At 51.8% G+C, this 20,085-nt stretch overlaps 7 protein-coding genes across 7 annotated transcripts; 3 read left to right on the forward strand and 4 right to left on the reverse strand.

The window, feature by feature from the left end:
* Positions 1-4,551: 4,551 nt before the first annotated feature.
* On the forward strand, positions 4,552-5,816 carry Z519_02752 (protein hob3; the record flags this gene model as incomplete). The annotated part of the gene is made up of 5 exons (XM_016760508.1): positions 4,552-4,855; positions 4,924-4,969; positions 5,027-5,100; positions 5,158-5,305; positions 5,363-5,816. 5 exons carry the CDS (start codon positions 4,552-4,554, stop codon positions 5,814-5,816), a joined length of 1,026 nt encoding a protein of 341 aa, XP_016624029.1.
* A 639-nt stretch (positions 5,817-6,455) lies between these two features.
* Positions 6,456-7,344, reverse strand: Z519_02753 (uncharacterized protein; the record flags this gene model as incomplete). The annotated part of the gene is made up of 2 exons (XM_016760509.1): positions 6,456-7,169; positions 7,291-7,344. The coding sequence occupies 2 exons, from the start codon at positions 7,342-7,344 to the stop codon at positions 6,456-6,458; spliced, it is 768 nt and encodes a 255-aa protein (XP_016624030.1).
* Positions 7,345-9,413: 2,069 nt separating this feature from the next.
* Positions 9,414-9,966, reverse strand: Z519_02754 (E3 ubiquitin ligase complex SCF subunit sconC; the record flags this gene model as incomplete). Its single annotated transcript, XM_016760510.1, has 2 exons — positions 9,414-9,850; positions 9,906-9,966. 2 exons carry the CDS (start codon positions 9,964-9,966, stop codon positions 9,414-9,416), a joined length of 498 nt encoding a protein of 165 aa, XP_016624031.1.
* Positions 9,967-11,037: 1,071 nt separating this feature from the next.
* Z519_02755 (uncharacterized protein) lies at positions 11,038-13,245 on the forward strand (the record flags this gene model as incomplete). Its single annotated transcript, XM_016760511.1, has 4 exons — positions 11,038-11,146; positions 11,205-11,590; positions 11,645-11,772; positions 11,844-13,245. The coding sequence occupies 4 exons, from the start codon at positions 11,038-11,040 to the stop codon at positions 13,243-13,245; spliced, it is 2,025 nt and encodes a 674-aa protein (XP_016624032.1).
* Positions 13,246-13,819: 574 nt separating this feature from the next.
* Positions 13,820-15,245, reverse strand: Z519_02756 (UV excision repair protein Rad23; the record flags this gene model as incomplete). Its single annotated transcript, XM_016760512.1, has 6 exons — positions 13,820-14,011; positions 14,067-14,798; positions 14,853-14,932; positions 14,994-15,066; positions 15,128-15,175; positions 15,228-15,245. The coding sequence occupies 6 exons, from the start codon at positions 15,243-15,245 to the stop codon at positions 13,820-13,822; spliced, it is 1,143 nt and encodes a 380-aa protein (XP_016624033.1).
* A 481-nt stretch (positions 15,246-15,726) lies between these two features.
* Z519_02757 (uncharacterized protein) lies at positions 15,727-16,844 on the reverse strand (the record flags this gene model as incomplete). Its single annotated transcript, XM_016760513.1, has 3 exons — positions 15,727-16,290; positions 16,346-16,701; positions 16,754-16,844. The coding sequence occupies 3 exons, from the start codon at positions 16,842-16,844 to the stop codon at positions 15,727-15,729; spliced, it is 1,011 nt and encodes a 336-aa protein (XP_016624034.1).
* Positions 16,845-17,320: 476 nt separating this feature from the next.
* Z519_02758 (aminodeoxychorismate synthase) lies at positions 17,321-19,711 on the forward strand (the record flags this gene model as incomplete). Its single annotated transcript, XM_016760514.1, has 1 exon — positions 17,321-19,711. One exon carries the CDS (start codon positions 17,321-17,323, stop codon positions 19,709-19,711), a length of 2,391 nt encoding a protein of 796 aa, XP_016624035.1.
* Between the last annotated feature and the right edge of the window lie 374 nt (positions 19,712-20,085).

A 20,085-nucleotide genomic window follows, 5' to 3' on the forward strand; every position in this document is an offset into this window, starting at 1 on the left:
ACAGAAGATGCCACATGAGCGCGGAATCGAGAAATTGTTTCCATTCTATCGAGTAATAACAACAATAACACTCAAATCAAATCAAGCACCGAAGTCTCAACGCTTCTTCCTCTACCCAATTGTTCCTCACTCCCCAATTCCCTGCGCCCTCCTCCATCATCAGTCATAACCAACAAACACCAACAACAAAGATCTGCACAGAGGCCCTTTTCTCTGCCAGCCTGCCTAATCGTATCTCAGATGTCTGCACGCTTACGTCTCGTTCTTCCTCGTCTAGGTGGATCGAGTGCCTTCCATCCATTCCGTTCATCCAGAAAGTGAGCCCTCCACCTTTCCCTCCACCTCCACCACACAGCTTCAAGCCTAGGTCCAGGCCGGGCACGATTTCAAAGCAAGGATGACTATAGCACGACTTCCTCCTGTGGTGCCTCCAGCAAAGAGCAGGCTCGCCAGGAAGCTTTCCACTTGGATTCTGACTGCTGCAGCTCCATCTGCACCTTTTCCGTTGCCGTCTCCTGTCATCAACCTTTTCCCACACGGGCCTTCTCATATGTCTCACCGCTTGAGCTTCGGATCCCAAAGCCCAGTCCAGCGGGACAACCTCCATTCCTCTGCATGCGCTGGCCAGAGGCTCCATCTCGAACATCATGTCCATTGTGACCATCTCACCGATGCTCGCGATGCACAGTTCTTTTCCGTTCTTCTTCCAGCAGACATGTGCTCGTTTCCCACACCGTCCAATTCAAAATCCATTCCTGACGCGCTGTGCAACAGCTAGCCACATGAAATACCAACATGACATGTGAATTTTTGCACTCGCCAAACAGGGACCGGGTCGAGCCAGTTCCTATCCAACGTGCTTGAGTCTCTGAGACCACCGCGACGTGTCTTTCCGATGGTTGCCTTCATTCCTCGGTCTACCTTGCCTAACTACACCCGGCAAAACTCAACTCCATTTCCTCAAGCCGCTATGTCGCCGGGTGGTATGCTTGGGAAGGGAGTAGCCGCCTCCGCATTCAGTGAGGAAGGGGACAGATGATGGGGGTATGTCGACGGCTCCTTTATTGGCTGTCGCTACACGCGCCCATCGCGAATTCCCGGACCGCACCTACAGCTTCTCCCGGCTCCAAGTTCCTTGTCGAGGACGCGTGGAGACACGGTTATGCGCGCTGTGTCTAGCTTGTTGACTGCCGAGCAATGTTCCCATTCTTTCTCTTTCTCCCTATTACGAACTGAGCTCCGTTGGCTCTACCCACACTGTTGCTCTGGTGGTGGATGTCCCTGGTTGCACCATCCCGTGTGTGTCAAATGAGGAGCCATGCATCTCGACCGATTCATCAAGCAAGACGGTGCAAAAACACCAGTCGTTCGAGCACGAGGAAATCCGATCTTCACCTTCAAACTGATCATAACAGCTGTGATCGTCAGCCCTTGGTCTTACAGCACGTCTCCTTGTCTGCGGGAAGTTGAAACACGATGTTCCAGCACATCACTAACGTAGCCGAGTTCGGCAAGGAGGATAACAACCGTCACAAATGGACATGGAATGAAGAGCCCGGCCATGCGCGTAGTGACGGCGAGAAGATACAGTTTGCGCGATACTTGGTACACCGCATTTCTACGTCTCGCAGGTGAGAAACCGTCTGCCGGGAGGCGCTTCGTGGTCAAGTTGAGGCATCCACCCATCTCAAAGCATATCCCGCTCACAAAGAGGATGGCGTTTTGCGAAGCTCGGGTCAGATCGCCCCAACTGTGTCGTTTTTCTGGGTGGTCGGATTCTTTGGTCACGAATGCGTTTCAGGGGACTTTGATATCAGCACGCCGAGACTATGGCAACCCGGGCCTGCGGACTGATCTTCCCTTGTCCTTACAATACCGCCGAACGGAGACGTGAGAGCGGTAGGGAATTTTCGTGCTTATCTTTCACGTAGTTCAATCTGCCATGGCGCTTGACCATGCCCTTTCCTGCACTCCGTGCTCACCGAGTGTATCTTTGACCTCTAGGACATTGGCATCGGCCTCTTTCGATCATGGTGGGAGGGAGATCCGAGCACACACATCTAATGGAGGACACAGTATCTAACTAATATGCCTGACGCTTCTGACGAGGGAGTTATTGTCTCCTAACCGCTCCAAACGAGATTTCCTCAGAGATACAGGTTCACTTTGCTCCTAGGCAAATTCATTGATAAATTGGCGCAGCACGCATTGCCGCCCTTTGCTACCCTCGAAGTCAAACGAGGGGGCACACTCGACACGATGAAAGCTGGAAACCAGCAAACTGGTCAACAACCATCACTTCTGTCCCAGAGCTAAGGTGGCCACAGTCTTTTCTAGTCGCCATATGCTCTTGATATTTTGTAGTTGGAGCTACCTCTTGTCTCGAGAGTACCTCGCTACAGCCACCGTCCCGTCCCGTTCCAGCGGCTTTGACCGTAGATGGATGCCGGAGGCAAACCAGAAGGAGAATTCAAGCCTACCTCCGCGACCAACGACCACACAAAGTAACAATGTTGTCAATGACACTCCTTCTCCTGTCCCTGGACTTCCTCGGACGGTCGACGACGGTCATATCCATACGCCTGCACTTCATCCATATAAGCTCAGAAAATTGCCCCCCTGCGCAGGCTAACAGCACTTCCACGCAGACAAAGGGGACAGTGACTACGGTTCATTCGGGTGGCGCAGTTTCTGTGACCGCTCTCAAGTGTTACTCGTTCCGTGCTTGCAAGAAACTGTGTGCAGTGATATGATACCATTGTCGCTTCGAACGGCACCCCTGGCTGTTCAGAGACCTCGCAACCAACCTCGAAACACAAGTGATAGTCGGACGCTCAAAAGTGCGCGGTTATTGACAAAGTGAAGTGTGCGAACCGACATCCAAGTCTTCAATCTTCTTGAGAGAGTTGACTACTAAGAGACAGAGCCACTGCCGCCAAGGAAGATACAAGCTGCGACGGGCAAGGAAGGCTACCTCTTGTCCCGATAACTGATACCTTTTACATTGCAGCTGAGGAATTCAGTTTGTCAGATTTATACTGCCTTTTCTTACCGATGATTTCATCTCATACTTTCGACGGACTTGCTGGCTCTGAGCTTCACAGCCATGCCCCTCCCATGCATTTGGAAATACATTAACACCAACGTCGGGCTATGAATACTGCACGCACCGGTGTTTTTCTTCGGTCCATTCCTTCCTACGGTCAACTACTTTACGTCGAGCTCGTTAGTATTTCATCAGAGAAGAAAACTGGAATTCCATCTTCCGTCTGTCTGGAACAAACTTTCTTTCAGGCTCCATGAGCGTATTGATCGTCTGCAGCAGGCTGAGTGCTCCATCTTGAATTGACTGTTAATAAAGCTAACCTCATAACAAATCCCCAGTCCTCAGCAGCCTTGAACGAGTGCGGTGAGGACTTATGCACGACGCGTCCTTAGTGCCCCAAGACTGGTCCTTCCCTATGAGAACCTACCAACTGCCTAGATGGGTGGTACATAGCCCTAAATATCGCAACCTCTTCGAGCTCTTGGGTGATATCCGTCCGAACCATCTTAGTAATCCTAGGCATTGCATTAGTTCCACAATCACTACCTATACTGCGAGCAGGTTCGTGGCTACGACGGGGCACTTTCGGATGGACCGTCGTCGCCACGTTGACAAAAAGTGTTCTCGGAGTTGACCTCAAATAGCCCGTGAAAGTAGCGAAAGTAGCGGAAACAACAGGGAAGCTGGGATATCCCCTTTGCCATTCTGTCCCTCGAAGCACGCTTCGTTCTCCTCTGACATTTTCTCCATCATTTTGATTACGCTGCAGTCGACGGTCTTGAAAATGATATTAGTGGAGACGTTACAATTCCATCCTCCCTCAGGTAAACTCAACATTAAGCGTGCGCGTCAAACAAATAGGCAAACAATCCACGGCCGTGAACCTGTCGATGGCGGGGTTCAGAGAGCTTTCATTCAGGTCTGTTCTATGTTGGAATTGTTAAAAGCCGCCGCCGCCGACAACGATATTATGACAGCATTGCGTCGTGTGCCCTACTCGATCTCACGAAATGCATTTGGGGTTGGTGCTGACTTGCGCTCCTCACCATCTGAGACTTTTGGTACAGATGGCCTGTATTTGCAACTTCGACTGCAATGGTCGTCCTCTCACAAACCAATCTACGAATAACGCGGTGGTTCAGGTGTGTCAAGACTTAGCCACAAACATTGCTTCCAATAGTTTGTTGTCGTGTTTGCGACGTCCCCCAAGTGTTCAACCAGGAGAATAAAGAAAGACGGGTGGTGCTTCGTTAGTACTTGGTAAGCCACAGCTCGCCGCAATTTCAAGTGAAGAGGGACCCAGCATGCGCCCATTTAACGTTGAGATTCCAGTCTGCCCAAGTGATGCTGCATTGATCAGGGGGGCTGCTGGAGGGGCAAATGTACTTTGTAAAGTGGGCAAAGTGGGTCACGATATGCCAAGGGCGTTGAGGCACAGAGTTGCACAACTATGTAAGACGCCCCACCGTATCTCGCATCAATATTTCTCCGTGCCGAGCGACGTCATGGAAGGAGAGGACTCCGAGGCCTATTTTGCGCGACGGTTTGGCTCCGATTATACGGTGGTCCACAGGGCCTTGCGGGACACAGCTGACAACCATTGGTACGGCCGCGACCACCGGTTCTTTGGTGCCATCAATTGTCTCTACCTTTTCCAGGCCACAGTTGACGACGGGCCACTTGCTTTTGAGTCGCCTACTGAATATAACGCTCGTCTACAAAGATACTGGAAGCACTATCTGGACCAGCTGAACCGGCGCGATGTCGTGGGCCGGATTCAAGAAGGGCGTGAACCGCGCCACCACGCAGGTAATGATGAAGACTGGTAAGCCTCAGCTGAGATTCACTCCTAGTGAAGCGCTGACGATGTCATCCAGGCCAGGTCGAGAGGACGAACGACCGGGACTACGAGGTCGAGGAGAGGTGAGATCTGAACTCATCTGGACTCCAATAGAGCCACAACTGACCAGAATGTTACAGGAGATACCGGACGATGGAATCGGCCGCGAATCGGCTGCAGAAGGAGGCCAAAGGATATCTGGACAGCCTGCGAGGTCAGTCGATTTGGAGGTCGCTGTTGATGGCTGAAGAAACTGACTACGATTCTTTAGCGATGACAGCCTCCCAAATGAGGATAGCAGAAACAATCGACGCATTCTACGGCGACGCTGGTACCAGAGATGGAGTCTCAAGATCCTACAAGCAGGCCGTCGAAGACCTAGACGCTGAGACCATCAAGGCACTTGATGGCCCGTACCGGTACGTGTCTTCTCGCAACTCCTTTAGATCCGCCTAACCTACTAACCATGCTGGCAGAGCAACTGTCCTTGAACCGATCTCCCGCTTCTGCGCATACTTCCCTGATATTAATGAATGCATCAAGAAACGAAACAACAAACTCCTCGACTATGATTCCATGCGTTCCAAGGTCAAAAAACTCGTCGAAAAGCCTGACAAAGATGTCACCAAACTACCTCGTGCGGAGAAAGAAGCCGAAATGGCGAAACAAGCGTACGAACAACTCAACGAACAACTCTTCACTGAACTCCCTCAGCTCATCGATCTCCGTGTCCCATACCTCGACCCCAGCTTTGAAGCACTGGTCAAAATCCAGCTCCGGTTCTGCGCAGAAGCATACAGCCGTATGGCACAGGTGCAGCAGTACTTGGACCCAGAAACTAGAGAACAATATGCACGAGGAGACTTGGACAACCGTGTCGAACAGGTTCTCTCAGAGATTCGCGATTTGACCATTGCTGGGACTGTCTAACCATGATAGCTTCCCCCTCCAACCAAAAAATCAACGCCAAGCATTTCCCCAGAAACGGAATATCATTGTCTGTGGAAGTCGGCACGACGGCTACTATACAACAATTCAACAACACTGCAATATGCAATGCAGGAAATGCTTTCTTTTTCATGTGGTTAACGGATGGATGACTGAATGGGATTGAGACGGAAACGGCAACGGGCAGGAGCGGCTTGCCCTCTTCTGAGGGAGCGTCAGAGCATTGCATAGCATGGCATTGGCGTCATAGGGCTGGCATAGGCTGAGCACAGATACTAGAAAGCATTCTCTGCGGGGGGAAGAGAGAGGGGGGGCCAGAACTTCTTGCACGGCCCACAGCGCTGCCATTGCCGTCATAATATGAATGAGCTATTTATCGTTCTTGAGGGATAATCCATGTTTTCTGTCTTACGTCTTCGGTGCCAAATGGCCAAAACATACCGCGCCCCTGTCCGATTCAATCCCCGTACGAGGCCCCTAACGCAGTTTGATGTATATATGTAAACGGATAGATAACTGCATGTAACACAATCATGTCCTTCCCCCGTCCGCGAAGTTTTGTGACGCAGCCGTTCGACCCTGGAAGAATGCCATGTCTGCCGCCACCTAATGCGTATCTAACTACAGGGCACCCAAATCCTTCAGCTTCTTGATCATGCCGTCGACGTCCTCGACCTTGCCGCCTCCCTGTCTTACGGGCGGTTCCTCGACCTTGATGGTCTTGAGTCTGTTGGTCGCGTCGACGCCGTAGTCGCCGAGGGTCTTCTTCTCCAGCTTCTTCTTCTTGGCCTTCATGATGTTGGGCAGACTCGCGTAGCGCGGCTCGTTGAGTCTCAGATCCGTCGTGATGATCATGGGCAGCTTGGCCCGTAGTGTCTCCACGCCGCCGTCGACCTCGCGTTCCACTGTCACCGTGTCGTTGTCTATGGACACTTTCGAAGCCTGCGTGGCCTGGGGCCAGTTCAGCAGTCCCGCGAGCATTTGTCCCGTCTGGCCCGCGTCGTCGTCAATAGCCTGTTTGCCCAGGATGATCAGGTTGCTCTTCTCCTTCTCGGCGATGGCCTTTAGGAGTTTAGCCACGCCCAGCGGTTCAAGGGGTTTGTCTTCGGGCACGTCGACGTGGATGCTTCGATCCGCCCCCATGGCCATTGCGGTTCGAAGAGTGTCGGCGCATTTCGCGGGGCCAGCGCTCACAGCCAGGATGTCTTCTACAGGTTGTTTGCGCTCGCGCAGCCGGACAGCTTCTTCGATCGAAAGCTCGTCGAACGGGTTCAGGGAGTGTTTCACGCCGGAGGTTTCGACGCCAGTGCGGTCGGATTTTACCCGGGGCTTGACCTGGATCCGAGGAGAGAAGGGTCAGTGGTCCGTGCAAGTATGCATGTTAGGGAGGGGAGAGATTAGGAGGATGAAGAAGTGTCAGATATTGCAGTCCGGCGTCCGTGGGTAGGAGACTCACAGCATAATCAATGACACGTTTGACGGGGACTAATATCCTGAGCTTCGACGACATATTGTTCCTACGCCCCCACTTCGTTCTTTTGCTCGAGAAGAACCAATGCAGTAGCCGTTTCAACGCATTCAATGGCACCTTAAAATGTCCGCTTCCTGCAATGCACAATGAAAAGCTGGCAAGTTGCTTGGGAAGAAGGGCAGAGCTACTCGGAGTCCAGCATAAATCTTGACCAAGAATGCAGAAGTCCCCCCAAGGACCGCAATCGGAGAACAACTTTCAACCCCAAGCCTCGGAAGCTTGCACCAGACTCCTAACTTCCCCGAGCAATGAGCGGCGGCGTTGAGGTGACGGCATCATCTCGGACTTTTCAATTGCCTGGAGAGGAACGCTAATTCGGGAAAGTGACCCGAGATCCCGGTCTTGGCAGATGCCAAGCCCCCACAGAGACCACTTGGAAATTTTGGGTGCCAGCAGTCAGAATCGGGGCGCAATAGTTTACAACCAAAACAACAGATCTGATTTCTCTTCCATCCACAACCTCGTCACCGGAGTGAGAAGACAGATCAAGATGCCGGTACGTTCCCAAGACCCGTCACCAGACAAACGACCGCTTCTGCATCGAAATGAAATGCCCGCAACTTTCCCAACGCCAGACTTCCGTCGAAGCCTACATCAAGAGCACCACCTTTCCCTCCTCAATCCGCTTGCAGTCCCATGTGTTTCTGTGTGCTACAGGGGTAATGATCATGAGCTGACGCTATCTGAACAATATCTAGAGCCACAAATCCTTCCGCACCAAGCAGAAGCTCGCAAAGGCGCAGAAGCAGAACCGACCCATCCCCCAGTGGATTCGTCTGAGGACTGGAAATACCATTAGGTCAGTTCGCACCACAACCGAAGAAGACTTGCGCAGCGCCCTTATCAATTCTTCTCTCTGAACCCTGGATCTGTGTATCGAAAGAGAGGCAAGATAGTTCTTGAGGTCTTGGAAACGGGAGCTCGACTGCGTGTAGTGCCACACTTGGGTATCTTGGAGAAGTGGAAATGGAAACTGGATCCAAGACCAATGACCCCGCCAATTTCGAGGCCAACGCTGTTATTCAAGATTCCAAACGAGTGCGAGAACAGAGGCCCCGGGGGCCGGGGGGAAGAGAGACATTGGTTGAAAGAACATTGGCTAACACACTAGGTCGCGACTACAGATACAATGCGAAGCGGAGACACTGGCGCAAGACCAGAATTGGCATCTAAGTCCAAACCACGCATGATCCCGCCCCGATCCGGATTCCCCAAACACATCTCAGTCCGCAAAGTATCCGTCGACGGATTTACTCGTTTCATTGTTTGGCAAGGTGGAGTGTTTTCAACACTGGAATATGCCGGGACGGCGGTGAGTGCTTGGAGGTGTAAGATCAGCATGGAAAGGAGGAGCACATGGAGTGGAGAAGGCTGAGACGTGTTTGTTGCAAGAGGTGCTTGGGGCTCCATGCTGGGCTGAAGGAGAGTCGGCTGGTTTTGCTCCAAATCGGCAGTCATAATCACAAAGCGCATGAATAATGGAGCGGCCTGGTTCAGAAAACCAACGCCGAGCTCTGTGTCGCAAAGGCTTGTGAAGAGGGCTCGTGCAAAGGTCCCTCGAATGAATAGAATCAATTCAAAGCAAGGGTCTCGGTCGCACGTGTTCATTCCATCCCCCAATCCCGAAAGCAGATTTCATGTGTGAAGGCGAGAAACTACGCTCATCAGCTCATATTGGGTGTCGTTTATGTGCAGAACGAATTTCGTGTAGCAGTTTGTACCTGCACGACCAGAACCACCATCCCTTCGTATGTCGGCTTGCATCCCTGTACCTCCCAGCTCCAGTCGAGGCCCTCAGGCCTTCAGGCATTCGCCTTCCTCTAAGATCTTGATGGACTGAGCATATCGTGTCATAAAGGGGAAGCATTTTGTACCGCGCCACCAGCTCGATGATGACCCACGCTCATCTGAACTCCACCATGCACGTTTCGCGAAAACCCCTTCAACGCCATTGGAATATGCCTGATTGGCCAGATAATCATGACCGAGAAGCTCAACGACTATTGACTAATTAGCACGGACGACAATGCGCCAGGAAGATGGCAGACTCACTCTTCAGCCCACTCGTTTTCCCGACGGATCTGGTCCTCTTCCTCTGGCGTGAAGTCGTTTTGGATATTGAAGGTCTTGCGGATCTCTTCTGGAGACTTGCCCTTGATCATGTTGGCGACGGTCTTACACCCGACATCAAGTAGAGCCTTGATGTCAAGGTAGTTGGCAGCCAGGATGATCTCAAAAAGCATTTCTTGATCGACTTGCATGAACTTTTGATCCCATTCATCAATATCAGTCGTCTTCTTGCGCGAATCGGAGTCATCTTCGTTCGTTGCAGGAGGATCGTGCTTGTGATGTGTGCACCATTCGATCACCTTTTTGAGGACAGCTGCGTTGACGTTGGGGATGGGAATGGCCTCTTCCATGGCATCTTCGCCGAGATCACCGACCATGTTCTTGATGAGAATTGATCTCTCAGCGACATCACGGTCTGGAAAGCGGTCAGTCTGCGCACCGGCACATAGTTTTCCAGAGTGATCGCTCACCAACTATGATGTCCTCGCCATCCGAGCTCTGGAGCACCAGCTTTTTCGAGTTGTCAGACATGTTTGTCTGTATGGAGTTGGGACGTGGTTAGGTGTAGTGCGGGGTGGCGTGGATGACTAGGATGAGGCTCGTTCAGCTTCAGTTCTGCGCAGGAGGCTGATACGGAAATGTACAAATGCAGAGTAAGGCGGAGACCAAAGGAAGAGATGAGAACTAAGGGAAGCGTGGCACAAAAGACTCATTTGCTGGGAGAAAGTGAAGGGCTTCCGTCTCGCTAAGGGCGAACATATTATGTGGGTCTGCGGAAGGGCTCTTGCGTGAAGAACAGTTGGACCTTCTTCGTGAACAACGACAAAGAGAGAAGTACCGAATACAATCCAACTAGGTGCCTTACTTGAAACTCTCTGCTGTTGATATCTTTATAGGGGAGGGTATTGGGAGGAATGTAAAGGAGGCCGGTTTTTATGTACGTCTGTGAGGACATGTGAGGACCTGTAATGTCACTGCCTGCTCGGTGCCTGTTTTGTGTCCCTAACATTTGCGCATACTACCTCGTAGTCTGCACTGCTTGGAGCCTGGGACGAACCCACCACTACTAAATTCCCTCAACTGGGCAAAGAGCTGTTCCACCATCCGCTTTACAGAGACATTCCTTGCCTGCAGTTGCCCACCAGCCTGCACAGCCTGCAGCAGCGAAGCTCGCTTGGCGGCCTCGGCGGAAACCAAGTCACGTGCATGCTGGCCGACGTCACCTCCTGGTTGGAAGCAACATCGAAAGTACCCGCGGACAGCATCCAGCATCCTCAGCATTTCACTTCTGTCTGTCTGTCCATCAACACACTTACCTTCTGATGTGATTGTCCTGTTGCGCTTGTAGCTCCAATAGCGCATTCATCCCACGCCCTCATACCACCCACTGCGCCCACAGACCCTTGTCGAGAAGCCGGGAAACCCACCCTTGCCATCTCTTCCTTCGCTCTCCTGCAAAGTGACGCGTTGGGAGACGCGCTCACGCACCACCCGGTCACAATTGAGAATGAGTTGGCGGGAGTGGCTCACACCTTGTATAAGACAAAGAACAATGACAAAGCTCAAGTCATATCCGGCACGGTGACTGCATCAAAAGAAAGAATGTGGCGATTATTGTACTTATTCTTGCTGTTCGTTCGTGTCTATTTTGCAGTGTCGCCCAGTTATCTTCACCCGGACGAAATCTTCCAAGGGCCAGAACCCATCGCTGGTATGTGCTGATGGATGGACGTTTGATGTGGTGAATATTGCTGATGCCCTCTGTGCAGGCTATCTGTTCCCTTACCCGACTCGTCAAACATGGGAATGGACATCTTCCCACCCAATCCGCAGTGTCTTCCCACTATGGCCAATTTATGGATTGCCCATGGCTCTATTGAAATGGACTTGGGCGCAGGAAGAAGAGGGGGATCGCGTTGATCCTGCCATCATCTATTATACTCTCCGCCTTGTCATGTTTGTTCTCAGCTTCGTACTGGAGGACTGGGCTGTTCATGAACTGGTTCGCTCCCCTCGACGCTGGATCCAAGCCGTTATTTTGGTCACTTCCTCATATGTTACCTGGACTTTTCAAACACATACCTTTTCAAATTCTATCGAGACTCTTCTGGTGTTGTGGAGCCTCGTGATGATAGAGCGCATTTTGCGCGACAAGGTCTGTCGCTTGCCACAACCGTTGATGGAGCATGTACTGACAGCGGTGGTCAAGAAGCGTTCAGCTATCGCGTCGAGCGCCGTTCTAGGGTTTCTTCTTGTTTTCGGAATCTTCAATCGGATTACTTTTCCTGCCTTCGTTGTGATACCCGGCATGCATCTCCTGCCACATTTTTGGAATAGGTGAGCAAAGGGAAATTTGTGCCCGACCCTGTCCCCTTCTGCCTCATTGCGCAAGGCTAATAAGACTCGAGACCTTTCTGCCTTCTTGCCCTTTCACTTTCCGGCATTTTCTGGACACTAATTGCCATCATCATCGACACGGCTTACTATTCTGGACCTGCAGCCACAAGGTCCTTTGGTGCATTATACGACCATGTCCGAAAGAATCCAGTAATAACCCCGCTCAACAATCTCCTGTACAACACGCAGATCAGCAATCTTGCCCAACACGGCCTTCATCCACGTTACCAACATCTTCTCATCAACCTCCCCCAACTTCTCGGTCCAGCATTAATCCTCTTAATTGCGTCCGCCTACCCTTTCAACCTTCGCGTACTGAAAGGCACACTCTCCAACAACCGCCTTGCCTCGGCCGCTACAGGGTGTCTTTTTCTCAGCTTTATTCCACATCAGGAACCCCGTTTCCTCCTGCCCACCGTCCCTCTGATCCTGACAAGTATTCGCGTCCCCTCCTCTAAACTATGGTCACGTATCTTCTGGACCACCTGGGTCATCTTCAACGCCCTTCTCGCACTCGTCATGGGCATCTATCACCAAGGCGGAATCATTCCAGCGCAGCTCGCCCTACCATCCCTCGTAATACAATCTTTGAACACTTCCCAATCGGAAGCTCACAATATCGAAGTCTTCTGGTGGAAGACCTACCCACCGCCAACCTTCCTTCTCGGTTCTGAATCATTGCACCCTGCAACAAATAGGTCCCTGAACATCTCCACTGTCCCTCTGATGGGCTACCCTCAAAGTGAGTTGGTGTTCATGCTCATGCAGCACAAGCCGACCTGCGACCCATCCCTTGTAGAACGATTAATCCTGCATCGGGAAAAGACGGATATCTTTGTTGTGGCGCCGCTGAGCGCATGGCGTCTCGGTGGCTCCAACACCCCTCGAACTTCTTCCAAGGATCTTTCTGCACAGATACCAGACTTCAACTACCCCTCGGTCTCCAACTTCAGTTTCGCGATAGATATGAACGGTCCCCCCGCACAGTTAAGTATGACCAATCTAGCAGTCTTCCGTCAGCATTTGAACCTAGACGACTTGGATTTTGGGGATGATGGGATCTGGCCGACGTTGGAGAGAGTCGTGGGCAGACGAGGGCTGGGATTGTGGAAGGTCGACCGTATCTGCGGGCCACTGGAGTATGTCGACGTACATACAGGGCAGAAACTTACGACGGAACAACTAAATGCTAAGAGGGCGGAAATGGAAGGCGTCGCGGCTCGTGATGAATTGGTTCGAGGGACAGATTCGTCCATGGTGTCACAGCCGCCGCTCTCATCCCAACAAGTCGAAGAGTCTCCGAGTGCGACTGTGACCTCCACCAAAGCTGTGTCCGAAGAAGAAGATAGACAAATTAGTACGACTACGGTTCCAGCAGATATGTCGATGCAGGAACAAAGCATTGCGCCGTGAAAGAGAGGAATCGAGCCACTGCATGCCATTTGAGTGTCCCGGTGATGGATAGAAATAAATGAAAAGCATGGCCAAAATCCACTGCAAGATGACACGGTCCCTACTTTTGATCTGGGCTAAAAGAACCGCATCTTGGCAGTTGATCGAGGAGATTCTTTTCATTGATCCGCCGGGAGGGTCTCAGCGTGGACGGAATATGCTGGCCCTGGGATTTCAGGACCCAGGCCACCCCTTTTGCCTTTGCTCCATTTCACATGAAAACTTGGCTAGAACTAGCTACAGAGGCTTGCGCCGAGAAGCAGGTTCGGGTATGTTGAGAACATGCAGAGTTTGCGTAACCTTCCAGCACTTGATCGCCTCCCCCATACACTATCATTATCGCCATCAAAGGTCTCTCCCTTGTCCTCATAAGAGACTAGGTCAGTCGTCGACTCTTGTTGTCATGTGTCTCGGGCCATCAATTGGCGTCGCATGCAAAGCCATCCAAAGAAAATTGCACTGCCACCAGAACTCCGCTCTCAATCTCGAATCCGAGCAGGAATGATATCGCGCTAATGACAACGAATCGCTAGGCTCACTGCTCTTCATCATCGGGCTGCTCAAAGAGGAAGTTCGCCGCCAGTTCCTCGTTCTTGTCGCATGCGAAGTATGCCTGGATAACTTGGTCGCGGGGGAAGCCTAGTCGGCAGAGTCGTTCGATGGCGTCCCGCTCCTCCTCAGTCACTTGAATATGGGTTGCGCCAGGAGGGGGAGCATCTTGAGTATCCTATAATCCAGTCTTAGTACTACTGGCCACCAAGGCAATGGTCTTATACACTTACCTCTGCCAGTAGCTGAAGGAATTGATCCTGATTTGAACCGATCATCTGGGCAAGCTCTGGATTGCCCTCGGCTAGTTGCTGCAGGATGGGTTCAAGCATCGCCGGCTGCTGCTGGACGAATTGTCTGAGTTGCTGGAAGTGCGGGCTGTTTCGTAAGAAGTCCATATTAGTCGTCGCTCCCGGTTGACCTCCCGCGGCGGCCCTTCTTCCGGCACTTGGGCGGCCGGCTTGTGCCGCCGCTTCGAAGAGGTTGATGGGCTCATCTCCAGCAGGTTGGGGGCTTCCAGCAGGTTGAGCGGGCTGAGGTGCTGGGGGAGATGCCGGATTTGCTGGAGGACCAGCCGCTGGGGTCGCTTGTCGTTGCTCTGCCTGGATATTCTCGGGAATACCAGTCAAAAGATACTCGATGGCTCGGTCTGGGTTGAAGAAAGCGGCTCGCAGGGCGCGGTCTATTTCTGGTCTTGCGAAACCCATAGCCTCCATCTCGCGGATGGTTGCTTCATTGCGGTTGCCAATCAGGAAAGCCGAGGGGTCATTAAAGCCAGGGCCGGCAGCCGGAGCCGAGGCGGGTGTGGTTTGAGCAGGCGTGGGAGTTGAGGGCGGCTGATTTGAGGTAGTCGTAGATTGGACGGGCTGAGGAGCAACTGGAGCTGCGGGTGTGGAGGCGGAGGTGGAGGTGGATGGAGCAGGTGTAGAGGGACTGCCAGACTTGGCCGCAGGAGGAGCTTTTGGCTGAAGGAGACACCTGTCAGCCAAGCTGTTTCTTTGGATGGGACGACAACCGACCTTTGATATCATGCAAACAATGAAACCCTTCTCCTCAATTTTGTATGATTCGACGGTGTTGGCATCGGCGAGGACCTTACCTGTCGCGAAGTCAGTCGTCTGAAAGCCGAGGACAGAGAGGAGGAATAAAGGATTGCCCACCAGCGTAGATGAGTTTCTGCTGCGAGGATTCCCATCCTTTCTCTGCGGCAATCTTCTCTTTTACCTGCGCAATCTGAGCAAATGGGGTAAGCCTGTGTTTGGTCCAGAAAATTGGGGAATAATCAAATCCATACTGTGTCTGTTGGCTCGGCGTCAACCGTGAACTTTTGCTGCTTGAGATCCTGTCATAGGTATCAGTGACTGTGCGAGCAGAGAGGGGTCAGATTTACGGACTCTGAAGGAGAGCTTCATCTTGCCCCGCCGCGCACACACAAGCGTTACAATTCCGTCAACTGCGTATCACTGGTTCGTGGACGGGTATCTACACAAGATGAGATAGGACAAACGACGTCAAGATAGAGAGGACGGCTTCCAGAGAGAGAGAGTGGTCTGACTCGTTTGGTGGGAGCGAAGTAAGTTGAGAAGGCAAGATGAACAAATGCGGCGAAAGAGACAAGCGTGAATCAAGGGTTCTGAGCCGAAGGCGCAGGCTGGTGACGGGTGACGCTTGCCTCGCGCTGCCTGCCAAAAGCCTTATGGAACGTAGTCCACGTGACTTCCTGGTCCATACATTCTTGAATAGTACTAGTGACACTGAAATAAACAACTAAGAGGACAATATGTTGGTTTCGAATGCAGCGATCTCGCTATCCAAGTGACCTGTTGGCTGTAAAGCTGACACTTGGATCCAGTATATCCCCGGCCATGCCCCCAACACTTTAGCCCCCTAGCCTCATGGACTGGGTTCACCCGGTGCTTTACTCTTCCTCCGTTTCACTTTTGCTGCTCCTTCAGATGGTGGCGCGTTTTTCTCGAGTGGCTTGGGGCCCTTTGCAGGGGCAGATGGATTGGTTGATGTCGGAAGCACGACCGAAGCTGCTCGTGATTGGCCGGGGGTCCCAGTAGGAGATGTCTGGCCTTGAGCCTTAGTCTGGCCAGCCATCGAACTAGCATCCTTGCTCTTAGAAAATCGGAAATTCCCTGGCTCACCCTCCAACGGCATGTCATCGACATATTCCTTTCCGTATTGCAATGTCATTCGAAGAGCGTCCCAGGCCGTCCGACTCTCGCCATGGGTTTCGTCTTGTGCTTCAGAAGTCCCTACGGCTTTCTCCATAGTAGAAGGCTGAGGTCCGGGTATTGGCAAAGCTTCATTCCCTTGCTGAGAGGAACCCAAGATACTTTGTGCTGTCGTCTGTTGAACAGGCTTGTGATACGTATGTCCATGAGAGACTGAAAAGAAGGATAAATCTGCCGGAGCCAAAAAGACCTTGTTGAGTGCCGACACCGTGTTCAACTATACAATTTCGGGTCAGTAAAGAGGGTATTTCGAGATCCGGAAGTCAGCCCACCAGACGATAGTTCAGAACGCTGGCAACCGAAGGAGCTTGATAGATGACGTTATTGACAATGTAGTAGTATCCCAAGACCGTAATGCTGTCGTCTCGCTCGTTCTCACGATTCTGCTTGCGAATGACCCAGACATTGGATTTCTCAGGCCCGTTTGGCCCGTCAAAGACGACTTGCTCCTCTAGGGGATCGTGCTCAACGACGTATTGAATACCGCGTTGATGCCGCAGATTGGCTTCAAATTTGGCCCTCGTGCCTAGGATGTCATTCTGGTTTGGAGTGCCTGCCCACTGCGTGAAGAGCGACTGGTTGCCCGAGACATGGTCAAAGAAAGGGGACGTTGCAAAATAGAAAAGCACTGAGGCGGGCGAGTCAGTACCCAGCCCGTTCTGATGCGGATTGTCACCCACCGTTATTGGAGTGTAGAGTTCCTCCATTCCAGGCGATCCAGTTTGGGTCGAAGTGAGCTTTCTCGGTCAGGTCGTCTTTGTGTTCGGCCATGATTGCTGATGTTTGAGGGCGGTTGCTGTCATCTTGAGCGTGTCTGCGAAGATTCAGCGGCCGCTACCGTGGTATCCCTCCCGATAAGATGCTTGGGGAGTCCTCGGTGCCTTGGTGCTCGGTTCATGTTTTGGGTACCGACCTCGCCGAGCACAAATCGCGAGATGCCCATTACGGCGGAGCAAATTGCGGCGGAGCAGAGGCACGCGTGACGCTTCCGGCAAAACATTTTCATTCGCTCCCGAAATCTCTGCCCTCAGCACGAAACTTTTCCGGGATGACTCGTGACTTGTAATATGCCTTGCTCTTCCGACCTTGATTTTCGTATATTACAGCGGGAGGTAGGTCTTTCTTGTTTGTTTCTGCATTGTTGATGGGATCTTTGGGCGTCTCAGGTCTGGGTCTGTAACCGTTCCTCCAACAAGCGTTCTCTCTACGAAAAGGAGGAATCCCACAAAACTACGCTGGCAGCTTCGATGACACCTCAAGGGTCAATTCTCTTTGTCGATGCCTACGACTCATTTGCAGAGAATATAGCTGCTCTTCTTCATGAGCAGCTCCGGGTTGAGGTGACTCTGGTGAGAATCGATTGTGATATTCCAGCTCAGTTCAAGCAGTCCGCTCGGGCATTCTTTGCCAGTTTCGACGCCATAGTTCTCGGTCCTGGGCCTGGAAATCCACAAAATGAATCTGATGTCGGTTTATTCAACCAAGTCTGGGCTTGTGCCTCAGAAGACAACATTCCGGTGCTGGGCATATGCTTGGGTTTCCAGAGTCTATGCGTTCAGAATGGAGTTCCTGTCGTTCGCCTGGGCCTGCCATGTCACGGACACCCTAAAGAGATATACCATGGTGATAGAGACATATTCTGTCGTTCAGGAAGCATCATTGCCACGAATTACAATAGCCTTGGGGTCCGCTTAAGAGACTTCAAACGGGATGGGACTGCGAGTCGCCCGAGTTCATCTGCCTCCAGCGAGAGCACATCATCCCTACGGAGCCTGCCATCTACGGCGTCGATCCCCTTTGAGCCTCCGAATGAACCACAAGGACATCAGACCTGCAATAATCTGGAAGTCCTAGCCTGGGATAAAGATGATTGGGTCATGGCCGCTAGGCACAAGCTCTTTCCATTCCGCGGCTTCCAATTCCACCCTGAATCATGCAAGTCCAGTTTAAGTTGTCACACCGTCATCAAACAATGGTGGGACGCTACGAGAAAACACAACTCAGCATTTCGACATCTCGTTTCTGCCCCAAGGGCAGCCTCTCCCAAGGTTGCGCAAGTGACGCATCCCTGCGAAAGCATGGCTCTGTCTAGAGAACTTGAATCTCTCTCAAAGTCTTGCAATGGCAGCATAAGCCGCAGGTCCATACTTGTGCCGCACGGGAGCGGTATCATTGCAAGTCTATGCCACCAAAGATCACCACCAAACGCTTCTGTGATGCTAGAGTCTACCAAAAGGGGCAAGTACAGCATATACGCCTTCCCTGATGAATCCGGTTTGCATTTAGAATACGCTGGAGGACGCATTACCTTGACGCAAGGCTCCAGCCCTCCTACCAGTGTCATGCTTTCTCGGGAACATGTGGTTGAAAACCTAGAATCTTTCCTTTCTAGCAAAAGTTTTCAAGAAGATGGTACCTCTGACATCCCATTCAGGGGCGGGTTCATGGGTTTTATGTCATATGAACTCGGGACGGCGTCATTGCATCTTGATGTTCCAGAGCAGAATCAGTCACCAATCTCTGTGCCAGAGATCAGTCTCCTTTGGGTGGAGCGCAGTATTGTCGTTGATCATCATACCGGGATGGCTTACGTGCAATCTATACGTGATAATGACGGCTCTTGGGTTGATGAAATGGTCAATGTGCTAAGTGATACATCTTTGTCCAATACATTGGTTTCGAACCGACCAGAGACCGCCAAATTGCACCAAATCCTGTCCTCCGCGAATTTCACCCTCCCAGACCACGACACATATATTTCGCGCATTCAGGCATGTCAGTCTGAACTTCTCGCCGGCAACTCTTACGAATTATGTCTCACCACAGAAGCAACTGTCAAGACACCCGTTGGCCCCGAGGCCTCCTGGCTACTTTACAACAATATTCAACAACACAACCCAGTTCCTTTTGCTTCGTTTGTCCGTCTCAACAAAATCACCATCCTGTCCTCCTCACCCGAGCAATTCCTCTCCTGGTCCTCTAAAGATGGCGGCATCGACATGATCCCTATGAAAGGTACTGTTAAAAAATCCCCGGAGATGACGCTCTCCAAGGCCACCGCAATCTTATCCTCTGCGAAGGAAAGCGCCGAGAATCTCATGATCGCGGACCTCATTCGACATGACCTACATAGCACCGTGGGTCGCCACGCGAAAGTTGAAGTGGTGAAATTATGCGACGTGGTTGAGTCAGAAACCGTCTTTTCGCTCGTCTCACACATTCGCGCCCACGTTCCATTGTCTCCCGAAACGGATCGGAAGTCTAATGAATACGCGAGGGCGATGGCCAGATACGGCACGAGAGCACTTACGCGCACGCTTCCCCCAGGAAGTATGACGGGCGCACCAAAGAAGCGGTCCTGCGAGATCCTCCACGGGCTGGAACAGAGAGAACGTGGCGTTTACTCTGGAGCAATTGGATATATGGATGTCGGTGGCAATGGTGCTTGGTCGGTGTGTATACGCACTGCGTTCTCTAATGATGATGAGAAAGAGAAGGATCCGAGTACTGGCCAAGAATGGCAGAAGTGGCGAATCGGTGCTGGTGGGGCGATTACAGTGCTTAGCGACGAGGAGCAGGAATGGGAGGAGATGATGACCAAGCTGGAAAGTGTTCTGAAAGGCTTTCAGGTGGATTGATGGTTTGGGTGTACACCCATTACAGATCTTTCGTCAATGGCTCGGAGGGTGCGATGTTGGTGTGGGACTTCAACATCGGTTGTGTTGGAACAGGGAGAAGCTTGTGAAATACTGTCTCCGCAGAGCATTTGGCAACGTTCAACATGACAAACGCTGGAGTCACCATTGGAAGGATTCCGTGACTTCATAGGATATGGATCTATGTTTTGGCACAATTTGGAGACAGTCGACATTCTCAACGGACTATCAGGGTCACAATTTCAACAAATATGGAATAAGTACTACAGGAGCATTGTGTGAGGATGATACACTGGTTATCTTATCCATTCAACACGGACCACAGAACAGGAAACGGTTTCATTCAACAATCCGGT

The sequence above is a fragment of the Cladophialophora bantiana genome (genome assembly GCF_000835475.1).
Source record: "Cladophialophora bantiana CBS 173.52 unplaced genomic scaffold supercont1.3, whole genome shotgun sequence".
Taxonomy (NCBI): Eukaryota; Fungi; Ascomycota; class Eurotiomycetes; order Chaetothyriales; family Herpotrichiellaceae; genus Cladophialophora; species Cladophialophora bantiana.